At 44.9% G+C, this 15,655-nt stretch overlaps 1 protein-coding gene across 4 annotated transcripts in view; it reads left to right on the plus strand.

The window, feature by feature from the left end:
* FRMPD4 (FERM and PDZ domain containing 4) overlaps positions 1–15,655 on the plus strand; it is a 613,488-nt gene that overhangs the window by 445,925 nt on the left and 151,908 nt on the right. For all 4 annotated transcript variants that reach the window (XM_012730327.1, XM_012730329.1, XM_004689848.2 and 1 more), the window contains one exon: positions 7,431–7,547. In XM_012730327.1, coding sequence (XP_012585781.1) covers positions 7,431–7,547 — 117 coding nt within the window. The remainder of the gene's footprint in view (positions 1–7,430; positions 7,548–15,655) is intronic.

The raw sequence follows: 15,655 nt of genomic DNA on the forward strand, positions 1-15,655 counted from the left end.
CCTGGAATAGAAGATTCGTTGATGTGACAGTTCTTGTTGTTGTGCCTGTTGTATTCCATTGCAGATCTCTCTTGTTCTTCTACCTTGTCCAAACAACCAGAACATGGGAGCCTCCGATTCCTGGATGTGTAGTCATAAAAAATTCTGACATCCTTTTCATATTGCTCTCTGGTTCCTGATTAGGTATTAAGTTTCCATCTTGAACTCTGTCCTGTGAAAACTCCTAGGAGTCGGTGGGGCCCTTTGCTGTCATGTGCCAACTGTCTACAGTTAGTGCCTTTGCATGTAAGTTTCTAGCAAGTTGGGTGTCAGCTCAGTAATCAGACACTGTTGCGTGACTGTCATTGCCATGTAAATGTTGGTCAGTTTTGCTGGGTTTTAAGGAAAAGGTTCTAGCATCTTTCCTTGATTCTTAAATTTATAACCTTACATTCTTAAAATATGGCTTCAAAGTTACAGGATAACTAAATCAAAGTGCAAAGCTTGATTGGATTCTGAATCAAACAAACACAGCTTATAAAAGAACATGATTAAGATCATTAAGGAAGTTTTAATATGTACTATATATCTGATAATCTGCATCTCTGTTACATTGCTGTAGGCATTGTGGCTTTGGCAGAGAAAGTCCCTTTTCTTATCCATAGATGATGTAGAATTTGGGGGAGTGTCTTAAGTTCTGTTACTAATAAATGGTTCAAGTACACACTTTACATACATAAGCAGAGCAAAAGGGTGAGGATAAAGGAGTGGAAGAAAATACGATAAAGAAATCTTTGAAAAGGATTTAATCCACTTAGATCAGTGTTTCTCTACCTCACCAGAATGGACTTCTTGGCCAGGCTGTCCTGTCCACTGCAGCCTTGGCCTTTCCCACTAGATGCCAGTAGCACACCACCACCCAGCTGTGAGGACCACAGTGTCTCCAGGCATCGTAAACTGTCCACTGGAGGGCACTGCTCCAGTGCCCCTCCGTGCCCTGCTCTGGAGAGGGAGTGGGGAGATGCCTGTGCTCCCCTTTCCTCTCCCAAGCCACTGGCTTTTTCTCCCAGTGGGAAGTGCAAGGAGCCGTTGTGGTTGGGAGGGTGAGCTGGACATCAGTGGGGAGCCATTTCCTACTAAGGGCACCTTGAACTGGGAAAATGAAAATGACCTTATATTAAGAAAGCTACCCAAGGCTTGAAAGTTCGCTCAGTTTCCTTTTGCCACTTCTCACAAACTAGATCATGCCATCTACGCCCACCCTGACTGTGGTCGCGTGAATTTACAGCACTCGTGTAAGTCAGAGGCCTGGGGTCACCCATGTTCCTCCACCACAGTCCCCGTGTGCCCTTCTGGGGGCCTCAAGCCTACAGTCAACTTTGAAGGCCTGTCGTTGTTTTGGCTTCATCTGACCCTGTCTTTTGTTTCTCTGTGCCATATATAAGGGACACCATCTAGTATTTAGCTTTCTCCCTCTGACTCATTTTGCATAACGTATCTGTTACCGATTTTGTTCCTTTAGCCATTTATCCGACCGCGATCAGGCTTCATCTTCTGCTTTGGTTCAGTAGCTGACTGGTACCCTCATTGGTTGATCTGTTCCCACTCCACTGTGGTAGGATGCAAGGAGTGATCTCTGAAAGAAGCTAGAGGCTGCTGATCTAATAGCAGCTAGTAAAAAAACGTTAACACCCATCTTCTCCGAAAACAAGCTCTTCCCTGCCTACAAGCAGGTGCTGTAGCACTTACTCCTAGGATTCTGTCCCAGTATGCCATGTACCTTCATTAACCCACATGTGAGCATCTGAGTAATTGAGATAGAAAAATGAAGATGGCCCTTGCCTTCCTGGGGCATGCCTAGCTTAGTCTATCTCCTTTGCATGGTGCCTTTGGGTGTGTAAGGAAGAACTCATCAGCGTGCACAACCGACATCTAGTGAAGAAGGCTCAAGGCTGAAGGGCTGATCTTTGCTGCTTTAACTCTGTGTCACCCGTCTGGGAATCCTTGGCCAGCCTGGCCAGTCTGTGTCTGTTTTCTCCTGTCCAGTACAGGGCTAATTGCAGTTGTCCATGCAGATCACAATTTGCTAATTTAGTGGGTTAATGGAAGCAAATGCACTTTGCAAAAACCAGAAGTCTGTTTCAAGGCTGAGCCACCTCCGATGGTAATGGCAGCCCCTGTGTACAAAGTTGGGGGATGCAAGACAGACACCCCAGACTCTCAGGATGTCTTGAGTCGTCCTTGGACTATTTTCAGAACGAGGCTAATGTTTGTATGTGCAATTTCTGAATTGAAAACCAGGAAGCCCAAAATTTAATTCTGTCAGATACCCCGTTTGGATATAAGTGATTCAAACAGGGTAGTGAGAGATGTGTGGTTATATAATCGGTAAATCATGCAGTGATGCAGATGAAAATAAACAGAAGCACATTTCATTGTGGTTATTAAAATATACGTCCACATGTCTTTACCATAGTTAAACTCTTGATTAATAACACCTTCCTGTTTGAGTAAAATGATTTTGTAGTGAATGTATTTTGGACTTTCTGTTTTCATGAGGCTTTGCATTAATATTTAGAGTAGTTTTCCCCCTTTACCATATCTTCTTCTTTGTTATATGGGAAGTGCAATTTTCAAGGGAGTTTGTGGGATGATCTGGCTCTGCCTGCCTGGCTCTCCTCAGCTGCACCTGCACGAGAAGCTGCTCATAAGCGGCAGTTGGCCAACAAGCTCTTACCTCCTGTGTGAAGTACAAGTACACCAAGTCGGTCCCAAGGGAAACAAGGACACCCCTCACTTGTAACAGTTAAAATTCATGCACACTGTCCACAGTGTGGCCGTGGCCGCATGAAGGGTTATGGTCCGAGATGGGTGGGGCACAGCCTGACTCAGGATGGTGAACTGGAACAAAAGGCCTGGGGGGTCAGCTCCTCGCTGATACGCAGGACAGGAGGTGGCAGGCAGAACCCTCTCCAGCCTCCTGAACTGCACCAAGTTGATCACAAGAGAAACAAGGTTATGTCCCACTTGTAACATTTAGAATCCACGCAGAACCATCTTCTGTTCCTTTTTCTCACCTTTCTCTGCTTCCTTTACTTCTTATCTTCCCCCCAATGCACATCAACCCGGACGTGCATTGTGGGGAAAGGCAGCCATTTGGAGTTGGGAGTTCTGCAAAGCAAAATCTGTGAAACGGTGCCTTACACTTTGAAACACCATGACACTGTGGGTTATTCTGAAAATAATCTTTTTGAGTCCAGAGAGATCAGGACAATGAAATTCTGGGTCACATTTATTTGGTTGGGTTTGCCTAGTGCCGTGCTGTGTCAGGAACGAATAACCTATATAGGTGAGCCGCTGATTTTGCCGAGTCTGAAATGCACACGAGAAGCAATATCTCAACACCAGGTTCAAGAATGCAGCTTGACCTGGCCACTGGTCCTGGACATTCCCGGGTTAGTACGGCAGGCCGGGCGTCACAGTCACAGTAAATGATAGGGCACAGCACAGTTGCAGTGAGAGGAAGCCTCGGGCTTACCGCTGGGCACGCTGGAAGTTGCGTGACACTAAGCAAGAGCTTCCGTGGGGTGACTTCCCTAGTGCCCATCACCATCCCTAGTGCCATCTGCGTAGCACGGTGCCGGGCAGCCTCTCCCTGCTATGTTGCTATGCCCACTTCCCTCCAGGGATGAAAGATGACCCCAGGCATCTTTGCACATAATGAATTTTCTACTTGGCACATAAAATGAAAACCCGGGAAAATCCAGTCATTCACCCAAAGACTTGAAGCTGTTGGCAAACATCGGACTCTGACTCAAGGCACTTGCACAGCTTTTGGGGACTTGCTTATTTTCCCATCTAAACTGTAGGTCAAGCGCTGTGCCCAGGATGGCCATTCGAGCTGAGCAAGGCCGCGGTTGCCCTGTGGGGTGGACCACACATTGTGGCAGGTGCTGTACCGTGCGTCCTCTCCCTTATCACATACGAGGATCTTTTTTGTCCAGGACACTTTCAATCCATCGCAGACAATAAAAGGGTGAGGCGCAAAGTTGCAAACCAGTTCAGTCAGTCCTTGGAAGTTTCTGGAGTGACTTAAATAGCCCTGCCAATGTAGGTCGCTATTTTTAAGGCTGAGCTAAGTGTTTGAAAGTGGTTCACACAGTCATGATCTCAGGCTGAAGCTCCAGACACTGGAGTTGCGAGGAATCTCAAGGCCTTGGCGGAGACAAATGCAAGTTGACCTCTCTGCAGTGAGGAGCACACACAGCTGGGATTCCTGGGTCCTGGGAGAAACTTTCTGATATTTTCTCAGAAATAGCAGAATGGCTGAACTGGTCGACTTCTGACCCAACAGGAAGGTGTCACTGATGGCTGCAGTCTGCTTGCTCCGCTCTCTCCAGACTGGGAAAAAATAGATGCTGGGCCTTTTGTCTTTTTTTTCTCTGCTGAGGACGTCAAGTTGTCCATTCTAGCAGTGCCACCAGCGTCCTCTGTCCTCTCACTGGGTGGCGGACACTGACTTTGCCGAGCCTTTGTGGCTCTTACTGCACCCCAGGCCAGCAGCAATACCTAGCAAAGCCCCTTGTCCAGTTTCCCGGAGATGTGGCTCCTGGCTGCCCCCTTGCAGAGGGCTAGCTGGGACATTGAGTGCCACGCACAGGATGACGGGACAGATGGCGGGACCTGGGTGCAGAGTCTTGAGTCTAACCCAGCGCTTCTCCAACCTGCACCATCCTCACTTTTGCCCCAGGGCTCAGTAAACAGCGCTGCCTAGGTCGCCCTTCACCTCCGAAGCTCTGATTCCGTGGTCCTCCGGAGGTGTGCAGTGATGTGCACTTCCGACACATGCCTCGTTGCGACTGCTACTGTTCGTCAGCGCACACTTGGCAAGTCCACTGCCCCAGCAGATATACCCTTGACCGCCAGGCCCAGCTGCTCTGACTTGCCAGCTAAATAGAACGGTGGAATTGCGTGAGGCCGTGGGCGGCCATCTTGTGTGTCGTGCCAGATCTGGGCGCATGCTCAGGTCCCCTGACTCGGGTGGTCACCCCTGCTCCCTCGTGGCCGCAGGTGGTTGCATTGGGCACTGATTTTTCACATTAGAAAGCACTGATTGGGCGGCTTGTACAAACTGTAATGAGTAGTAAATCACCTGGAGACTTTGACCCAGTATCGCCGTCACATTTTGCACAAACACAGAGAAAGATACCAGTGCTGTGGGGCTTCACACCAAACAGAAGCAGCAAGGACTGGCACTTGTCCATCCCCATGCTTGCTAGATCAAATGCAGGATGCCTAGTTCAATTTGAATTTTTGATAAATGGCAAATAATTGTTGAGAATGAGCATGTCCCAGGTGTTGCATAGGACATACTCACACTGAAAATTGTTCATTGCTTATTTGAAATTCTATTTCAGTGGGCATTCTTGTTGTGTTTCACCAACTGGCACAGTCCTACTGGCAGAGAGGAATCTGGACCACTGTTTACCATGCAGACATTAGGCTTCTGGTCCTGTTCACAGCATCTGAATCATAGTTTTGGGGCCCGGTAACTTTGTCATAAAATTATATGATGTCTGTGTCTTAATGATTTTGACGGAGCGGGCGGGGGGTGGTGAGAAGAATGCAAGAGAAGAGACAATTTATTTTAAATAAGTAACCCCCTCTGGAAATTATTAGCCTGCTGATACAGTAACCAACTGTAGTGATCCAGAACCAGTTGTTGAATTTTCCACATTAGACTGCCCTTCACTTACAAGCTTGTTCCCGGGGTCACCTCTTACTGTAACTGTTGCTTTTGGAGAACTTTTAAATTACAGGATAGACTGTTCACCTCTCCAAGAGCTTGCTTTCGCAGTCTCACCCTTGAAAGCTTTCCAGATGCCTTTGTGCTGTGTAGAGAAATGGGCGTACTTTCTGTGGTACCTCCAGGCGGCAAATTCATGTATTTTCTCACTGCAGGGAAGCAGCACATTTTTTAAAAACCACCAGAGCAAATTGCCACTGCTGACTCGTGGGAAGAAGAGGAATAAAAACTGTCTCCATGCCTTTTCTTCCTGTAGCCAAGGGGCAAGAAGGAACCCTACAGTGGCCTTCTAGATGTGCCAGACCTGTATTCACTTGATGAGGGATGTAAGGAAATTGAAAGTGAGTCAGAGAAAAGCAACATGGGGGTTAAAATGATACAAAATAATTCCTTTCCACAGAATCTACAAGAAATTGGCTCCCTCCACCTGAAGAAAAGTATTGGGTTGAGGTCAGGAGACAAGCTGGGCCAGTGTCGAGGGCGAGTTCTCCTGAGTCCTAGGATTTGGAAGCCCCACCCCCACCCCCGCCACTTCCCAGAAAGGTTGACAACTATGACTTGGATGTTTGCTGTGGATGGCTGACCACTTGAGTGTCAGCTGCCACAGAGGCTTGTGCAGGGGGTATCAGGCTAGCCGTGGCTTCTTTGTCTTGGTAAAGGGCTGGCAGGGACACCATTGAGATGCTGATTGCGAGGTCCTGGAAATGTCCTCATTGCTCACCCTGCCCCACTGCTACCAGCCTGCAATTAGGGACCATCCAAGCAGCTTAGAGTCCACCCAGATAGAGCACCATCCCTGTGGAGAAAAGGACTGAGAGATGAGGGGTGCTAATGGATCCCAATACAGCCCACTTGTGTCCTGTCCATGCTGTGTTCTGAAGGAGTCTTCCAGTAAATGAAATAACAGTGGGATTTATGCAGGTTCTAGCGAGGATGCAGTGATGTTTCAGAGACAGAGCGCAGCTCTCTGGCAAGGAACGATGTCCTTGTAATGCTCCCTGTCACGACCATTTGTCACATCAGCACCGTCCTCTGCTCTTGCCAATTTCAAGGCACACTTCTAGAGCTTTTTAACTCATCCTTTAATTTTATTGATGAAGTTAGTTGGAGTTGGAGGGGTAGGCTGCAAATTGTGAACGCTATTGGTGGGTTTCATTACAACTTAAGTTGAGCGTTTGAGGTTTTATGACACATCTTGACATAGAATGTGATTTGTATGAGTAGAAATTTTGTATTTTGGTCAAAGGAGTCCAGGATACCCAAACTTGAGTTTATTTAGTTAAGATCCATACTGTTTGTAGCTTATTTTCACATGTGTATTTATAGTGTAGTGTGACATCTATTTACATGCCCAAAATGCCCAGTCTTGTCCCCAAAACACCTAATTTCGTGGAAAGTGCATAAAACTTAGGTTCAGAATTGACTTGTATGTCCTCAGGAATGTGACTGAGTCTACCAACCATCCATTGCTTTCTCTCTAGAAAGAGGATTAAGTACCTCACAGGGCATCTGTAAAAAGCAGCAAGATCCCATGAAGGCGAACACTGACTTGGTACCTGGCAGTAAACATCCTAATTGTTCCTTGAATTATCCGAGCTACAGGAGGCAGCTGTAGTGATACTTTTCTCTCCGTTTTGTTTTCCAGCCACAGGACAAAGTCTTCAGGCTGGCCGCCTCCCTCTGGAACCTGGGGCTTGAACCAGGTCCCTCCCTATGGATGGGAGATGATGGCAAACCGGGATGGCCGAGACTGCTTCATCAAGTAAGTTGAACATTCTTGGCTTTTTGCATGTCTCTGTTTTGATCCTTTTCTCAGGAGAATTAAGAGATTTAAATTAGGAGCCCAGAAGCATTGGGCGGTCATGGTTCATGTAGCTTGTTCCTCTGTGGCTTCTAGCTCCTGTGGCTTGAGGTTGCTTCATTCCTGGATAGGATCATTCTTAGCGTAACATTCCTCTGTGGCCCCTGGGAGTACCAGGCCAGGGCACGAGACCATTACTCATATCAGTACTCATCGTCTTAGGCTCGTAACTAACATGTGGAAGGGGAGAATATCATTTAGAAAATGTTCAAGGAATGGTCAAGACAAAAATGTGTTTTAAAAATTTATTGATACATACAAGAACTGGGGTGTGGGCCAGAGGCTCATCTGTAACTAAAATAATCGACTGAAAGGATTATGTGCATTACTCATTATAGTATGACTTTTTTCATTAACATTGGCTAAGGTTCTGGATTCCTGTGGTGTTATGTTGTTTTTTAATTGTGACAAGACATAGTGGTTTATATATAATGGTTGGTCACATATAACAATGGTAAATTGTATTGGCTGTCTTCTGTGTAGAGCCCAGTGATAGTATGCTCATTCGCAGCATTGTGCGCCAGCACTGTTCATCATCCCACTAGAAACTTTGCACCCACTAAATAGTAACCTACAGCTCCCCTTCCCCCAACCCCTGGAACCCTCTATTCCACATTCTGTCTCTATGAAATGTGACAGTACAGCACCTTATTATACAGGGAATCATAACATAGTTGTCCTTTTGCGTCTGGCCTATTTCACTTAGAATGATGCCCTCACAATTCATCTGCATTATAGCGTCTGTCATAATTGCATTGTTTTTAAAGACTGAATAATATCCCACTGTATGGATGTAGCACATTTATTTATCCAGGCTTATGTGAGTGGACATTTGAGTCGTTCTTCCTTTTGGCTCTTGTGAATAATGTTCTGTGAACATCGCTGTACAAGCATCTCTCTAAGTCCCTGCTTTCAGTTCTCTGGAGTTTCTCCTATCCCTAGGATGGAACTCTGGTTTTTATGGTAATTCTAAAGGTATCTTTCTGAGGAACCACCAAAATGGCTATTGCCTTGTTCTGTTTTTTTGCATTTGTCTGGGAAAGTGCCTATATTGTACTTCTCAAAACTGTGTTCTGCCCTCCTCCAATCTCGGTGAAATATTCTTAATTATGACAAGACTATGACACTGATTTGAAATCGGGAAGCTTGGCAGACCCTAGCCTAATACAGCTGAATGGAAATTGGAGACCAAAGGGAATGGTCTTTCTCCTGAAGGCAGAATTCTTTGCAAGCCAAATTGCTATTGATGGGCAAACACAGGATCAGTGTGAGACGGAGAGCATTTGGATAAAATGAAGGTTACCTCCATGTCAGGAGTGGTAGCGTGTAATTAAAGACAAAACTCATACAGAATGGGTTTCCCAGGCTCTGCGGCCCAAATCTCTCCCTTCGTAGAATGCACATGAGAGAAGAGCGGGACACCTTCTTTGTAGTAAGTTGGCTGGTCAGAGGCTTGTCTCTTGAGCCCATCCTGGGAAGATTCACGTTGTCCTCGAACATGATACCCTCCAGGAAGCATGTGGAAAGTGGCTCTCTGCCTCTCCGAAGCTTCCCTGAGGATATGTTCACACAGAAGCTATAGTAGTGATAGCAGTGGCAGCAGAATTTTCCAGAAAGATTGAAGACTGGAAGAAAGGCCAATAATTTTGTTTACACCTTGGATTCAGAATTTTAATTTCATAGTTTGCCCAAGTCCTTTATAGTTCTAGCAAGAGCGTATTTTTGATATCCTATTGTGCCATCTGCTTGGTGGCATGGTTATGAATTGATGTGACTGACTCGCCCTACATGTTTTAACTCAAAGCTATAAAACTTTCCGCCCCTGAAATGTAAATTTTAAAAATACAGAGATTATGATTTATGAAGGTATATTAAACTGGATTTTTCTTTTTCCCTGGTTGGATTTGGATTCCTGCACCTTCCAGGCCATGTGATCAATAAGATAGAAACCCAAACCGAGGCCTATTAGTAAGAGATCCAGGGAGCCTCAACTAGCTCTGTCTCCATGCAGATCTGCTAGCGTCATTGACATTTTTGAGGGCTAGACCAGGTGTCTCTCTAACATTTACACTGGCCTAATGCCAGCTGTTAAAATATGCAAGAGCAAATCAGCAACTTAATTGAGAATCCTGCGCTGATTTCCAAATGGCAAGTTTTAGAACGGCAGTCACCAATGTCACTTTTGCTAATGTGTGGGGTTTCTACTGATAACGCTGGGATCCAGTCTTCTCAGAGACAGTGTTGTAAGATGTCAAGAACCATACTTCGTCAGACAGTGCCAGCTCTTTATCACTAATGAGAATCATTCTGATTTTTTTTTTTAACCAAACAAGTCGCATCCATTACAGAGACACTCTAATTACCAGAATTTCCGGGGAGCCTGCAGTCTCGAGCATTTCTATATTCATTAGCTTTAGCTTTAGAAGTTAAAAGAACAATTTGAAAATTAATCTGTGGTTGGTAATTAGCACCTTTGCATTTAATTTTTCACTGTTTTACATATTCTCTTTGAACAAGATTAGATGTCTTCTTTGTTTTCATCTTATCTGGTATCTAAACAATAACCCACATCAGGTGATTCTCTTGATGGAGGAAAAACTACTTCCGAGGGGTGAAGGAAGCTATGGAAGGAGCCAGGCTTCGTGTGCAGAGTTGGAGTCTAACAGCAAATAATGAGATTATTCTGTATTAGAGCATGGCCTGTGGTTTTCAGAGTTGCCCTCCTTCTCCTGTCCCCAATTACTTAGGGTAGGACTAGATTCCCCCCTACTTTCCATAAAGACAATAACCATGGGCTAAAACTATACCATGGGGAGTCATTGCATATGTTGTAGTATTACATAGTCTGCAAACTGGTGGCTCTTAATCTTAGCAGCACATGGGAATGGCCCAAGGCGCTATTTGAGGTGCGGTAAAGCACCCTGATGTCTGTGTGTCTTGATGGTTTGGGCAGCTCTAATAAACTATCACAAGCTGGATGACTTCAACATGGAAAGTTATTCCTCACAGTTCTGGAGGCTGGAAGTTCAAGATCAAGGTGTCAGCATGGATGGGTTCTTGATGAAGGTCCTCTTTGTGGTGTGTCAGTTTCCTTCTCTCTATCCTTCAGAGAGAGATCAATTGTGTATGTCTCTCCTTAGGAGTGGCCTCAGTCCATCATGAGGATGCGGTATCTTTATTTATTACCTATTTATTTCCCCAAAGGTCCTCCTCTGTATACCAGCACAGTGAGGAACTGGAGCTTTGACACAGGGATTTGGGGGTGTGCAAACCGTTAGTCCATAGCACTGGGCCTGGGTGAGAGCCCAGGACTTCAGGCTCCCCGGCTGATCCTAATGAACAGCTATCGTTGCTGCTCTAAAGCACTTATCTGCGTGTGACTTCTAATACGGAATAATTATTCCATTTGCCAATTACAACATGAAGACTTGGACTAACCAAATAACTGGCCGAAGGTTTACACACATGTGCCCAGCTGGATTCCACTGCCTGTTCAAATGCACCAATTCCCCAGTACGAAATGATCACTTTTGCTGACACGCTTACAGAAATTTGAAATGCACTTTTTTGAGGAACAGAGATCACTGATGAAAACACAACAGGCGCTAAGTAAAACTTTCTCAGGTCCTTATTGCTACCACTTAAGAGATAGAGAAAGACAATGCAGAGTAGGGAAAGGGAGAGAGAGATGGGGAGAGAGAAACTACAAGAGTGATAGTCTCAGAAAGTGGGGTGCCCTCCTAAGAAATGAATGAGAGAGAGGTGGATGCAAAGAAAGAGCATGAAGATAAACAGAGAAAGGGAGGCACTCTCAGGTGACATCATAACAGCATCATAGGAATAGTTGGAGGGGGTCACTTCAGATTACAGACCTTGATTTTTTTCAAGTTATAATTGGAGAGAATTGTTTTTCCCTTTGGGGTATGCTGGCTTTCTGGCCACGCTCACCCTGTAAGTGTACAGTATGTCACCCTGTGTGCGTATTGCAGACACTCATTTTTCTACCCACAATCCCCACAGTGGACAATTAGACCCAGGCCTGCTCTTCAAAATGCAGAAGTGTGCAAGTCTGAAACCTGAGTAGTAGAGATTAATGCAGACGTGTGGAAACTTTTGTCTTCTCCAAGATGGACCAGGCCCAACTTGGGAGAAGTCTTAGCCCTTCCCAACTGCCAGTCAGCTCAGTGGTCAATGTGAAATGTATTTTTGGCTCATCTACCATCAGAAAATAATTATCTGAAGAAATAGCACCAGTCGACAGAGTGAGGAAGCAATTGATTTTCTTCTCATTAATTGGTAGTTTCTGGATAATGTTTGGATATTTTCCTTGATTATGACCCCAAGATTTCCTAAGAGCCTTACTCTTGTTCTGCGGATGGCTCACTTCATTTGCTACCCTGTGATCAGTTCCCTTAAACTTTTTTTTCTATAAATATTATTTTTACAAGTCAAGGAGAGTTGAGCTGTAAAGTTGGATGTGGGTATGGTGGTTGCACCTGCCCACCAACACCTGTGATATGTTCATATTTGAAACAGACATCAATTTCCTACGATTTTAAACCTACATTTTTGATACACGTCCAACAGAATACAAATGATTTTGAGAGATGACTCAAGTTGTTGCACTGTGTTTCTAGTATTAAAAATAAAGAAACTGTGGAAATGAACAGTTTTGTCAGCAAAGAGCCAGTCAAAGTGGGCTGTGCTGTTATTTTGTGAGGTTTTAAGTACCCAAATAAGATGCTAGAGAGGAGGCAGTTTGCCTTGTTTTCTGTGTTTTTAATGAAGAATTAAAAAAAAAAAGCTACCTCTTCCATAAAATGCAAATACTTGACTCCTGGCCAGAGCAAAGGACTTCCTTAGAATCCCGAGCATCCAAGTCAAGCAGAGGGAAGTATATTACAATTTTGTTAATGGAGGAACAAAGTAAACTTGATAGTATCATTACATGAAGTGAAAGGTAATTATGTTGCATCAATGTGAAAACTTCCCAGGCTGAACATTAGGGCTGTTTACTCCCTTCGATGGAGCAGATTTGTTTTCTTTCAGATCTGACAGAGCACGGATGCACTGAGTTAATAATCGCTGCTCCCAGCTGGAAGGTAAGTTTGCAGAGCTGATGGAAGGGCTTTTAACAGGAAGGCTCCAAAATGCACTATCCTTGCATATCGAACGTGGCATATGGCACAGAGCTGCGTGAGGAAGGCTTCTCCGGTGTCAGTGTCTGTCTCATTTCCCCTGTGCATTTGCTCCAGAAACTTCTATGTTACTGAATCTGATCTTTATTCTACAAGAAATCCGCGCAACACTCGGCTTGTTTGTCCAGCAGGCCAGCACATCTGAAGGGATTGTGATGATCTGAAGTTCCTTGGGCCATTTGAGCACGAGAGTCAGGATGGGCTCATGGGGGCAGCGCCGTGGACAGCAGGTTGGGTGGCACACAGGGCCAATTCTTCCTCACCCGAGATGTTGCCTAGTCCCTGGGGATGGACATGAGCTGGGTCACAATGTCCATGCGGAAGCGCAGGGCCAGCCGGCCTGAGAGAACAGAAGCACCTGCGCAGCCAGGTGTCCATCACAGCCTGTAATTGAAATAGTGGCTCGGGGCTGCCTACCGTCCTTGATCTTTCCGAGAGGTCTTTGGAGCGCCTCTTTCTGGATTGTGCCAACCCTTGCAGAGAGCAATTTTGAAGTCATCACCTAAGGCTGGGGTCCAGGCAGGAAATTCTGACCGTTGCCAAATACCACGTGGGGGTGTGGAAATAACTGCCGAGGAAACTGGCTGAACCTAAGAGGACCTGGAGTCACCTTGGTGGCAGATGCCTTTCCGCTCTTATCTGTACCCCTCAGTAAAAGGAGGCCATGCGTGCAGCAGCTGTTGTCCAGCTCGGTGGGAAATAGCAGCTCCCTACCGAGCCTCTGATCTGAGATCGGACGTTCAGTGCCTGAATAAAACCTAGTCATCCGCAAACCGTTCTGCAGGAAGTGTCTCCTCTTCCTTGCAAAGACGATGTGAGATGGTGGTACTTTGCCGGGGACATGTAGGTCCCTTGAGCGCCCCTGAGTCACAGCGCTGTTTCATGAAGTGGGCTCACAGCTGCTCTGGGATCACACAGCTTGTAAGAGAGGTTCAGGTCGGAAAGGCCAGGAGAAACGCTCAAGAAGGCGATTTACTACTTTTGTAAGGTCCATTGCAAAAGGACAGCAGCGCTGACTGAGGCACTAAAATGTGAAGGCTTCCCTTCTGTGCTGTCACCTGCACGGTTCTTTATGTGCTATCCAGTGCCGTTCTCAGTCATGAAAAAATCAAGTTAGTTGTTCTCCTGAATTGTATCAATTGTCCACGCATTGTACAGTGAGTTTAGATGCAAATATACGGGTACTTAACTCTTCCGAGGAGTCACTGAAATTACACTGGCATAATGTGTGTGACTATCATGTTAATCAAATAAGTAAAAGTGCTGCACTAAAGAAACTCGGTAGTTTTTATTTTATTTCTGGGTTAAGCACCTTCTACCAGCCTTTCCTACCTTGGACTTGCTGATGAGTATAAAGCTTCAGAAAGGAAGGGGGAAGATAGGGTGTCCTCTCATTCCCTTTCCGTCCATGTCCTGTTTGGTGTAAATGGGTGTCCAGTGTAGGGAAGTAACACGCGTGAGAAAGGCTATGACAAGACTCCTTGGTCATTCATGCTATTTAGAAGGCTGCATCTGTTAAATACTAATTAGCCCTTAACCCTCACCTCCCAACCTCACCTGTTAATTACTTTTTAATCAACTCTCAAGTGACTTTCTCAACCATAGGCTAACAGATAGGAAAAGATTGACTCTATCGCCTAACTCCTTCAGAAAGCAGTCTCCATGCACTCTCCAAGATGGGCTTTCTCACTGAAAGATAGATTCTTTTCTTTCACTAACCTTATCCCTTAATTCTTTAGAACAGGTCAGGACCATTTTCTTTGTCAAAGGTCACACAGTAAATATTTTAGGCTGTTAAGGCCATGTATCACTCGTGACTCAACAGTAATGCATTATTGTCATTGTAGAGTGAAAACGGCCACAGGAAATATGTAAACAAATGAACATGGTTGTGTTACAATAAAACTTTATTTACTAAAACAACTTGAGGGCTGGATTTGGCCCATGAGTTAAAGAAATTGCCATATCTTATTCTAAAGAATCATTTGACCCTATTCTCAAATTTTAATCCACTAGTTTATATACCTTTAAAACCGTCCCATGAAATTGAGGACTATTATTAATTTTATGTATATATATATATAAAACGAAGGTGGACATTGAACAAGTGGCCCTCTGGTTCATGCAAGGAAGTAAAAATGAGGCCTATTTTTTCTACTTATTACCATCAAGCTCTGTTGTCAGACAGGAGTTTATGTACAACTCTGACATCCACGACCTACCTCTAAAAAATATTCTAGGAAGAACATGGTCCAAATCCACCACAGAAGTATAACTTTAAAAAAATAAAAATATAGTAGTTTATTTTTACATCATTTTCTGCCTTTTTCCATCGCGGTTGTAACCCCTGTGGGCTTCCCATCTCCAAGTCACCCTGTGCCATCACCATAGTTCCGTGCACTTCCCTCCCCGCGTCGTTTTTGATCCTACTCCCCACTCCACCCCATAAAATGTCTCCGGTATATAGCTGTTCGTTATTATTGTTACTTTCTCGCCTGGTCCTTTACACTTCTACTATTAGTGAAACTATCCGGTACTGTTTTCTTTTCTTTCTGGCTTATCTCACTAATCATGATCTTTTCCATCTTCATCCATGTTGCTGCAAAAGGCATGAGTTTATTTATTTATTCATTTATTTTTGGTTGCTGAGTACAACACCTTTCTAATCCAGTCATCTACTTTTGGGCATTTGGGTTGTTTCCATGTCTTTCCAATTGTAAATAAAGCAGCAATAAACATGGGGATGCAGGTGTCTTTTTGAATCAGTGTTTTTGTGTCTTTTGGGTAGATACCTAGGAGTGAGATTGCTGG

The sequence above is a fragment of the Condylura cristata genome, unplaced genomic scaffold, assembly GCF_000260355.1.
Source record: "Condylura cristata isolate star-nosed mole 26May11 unplaced genomic scaffold, ConCri1.0 scaffold00027, whole genome shotgun sequence".
NCBI lineage: Eukaryota > Metazoa > Chordata > Mammalia > Eulipotyphla > Talpidae > Condylura > Condylura cristata.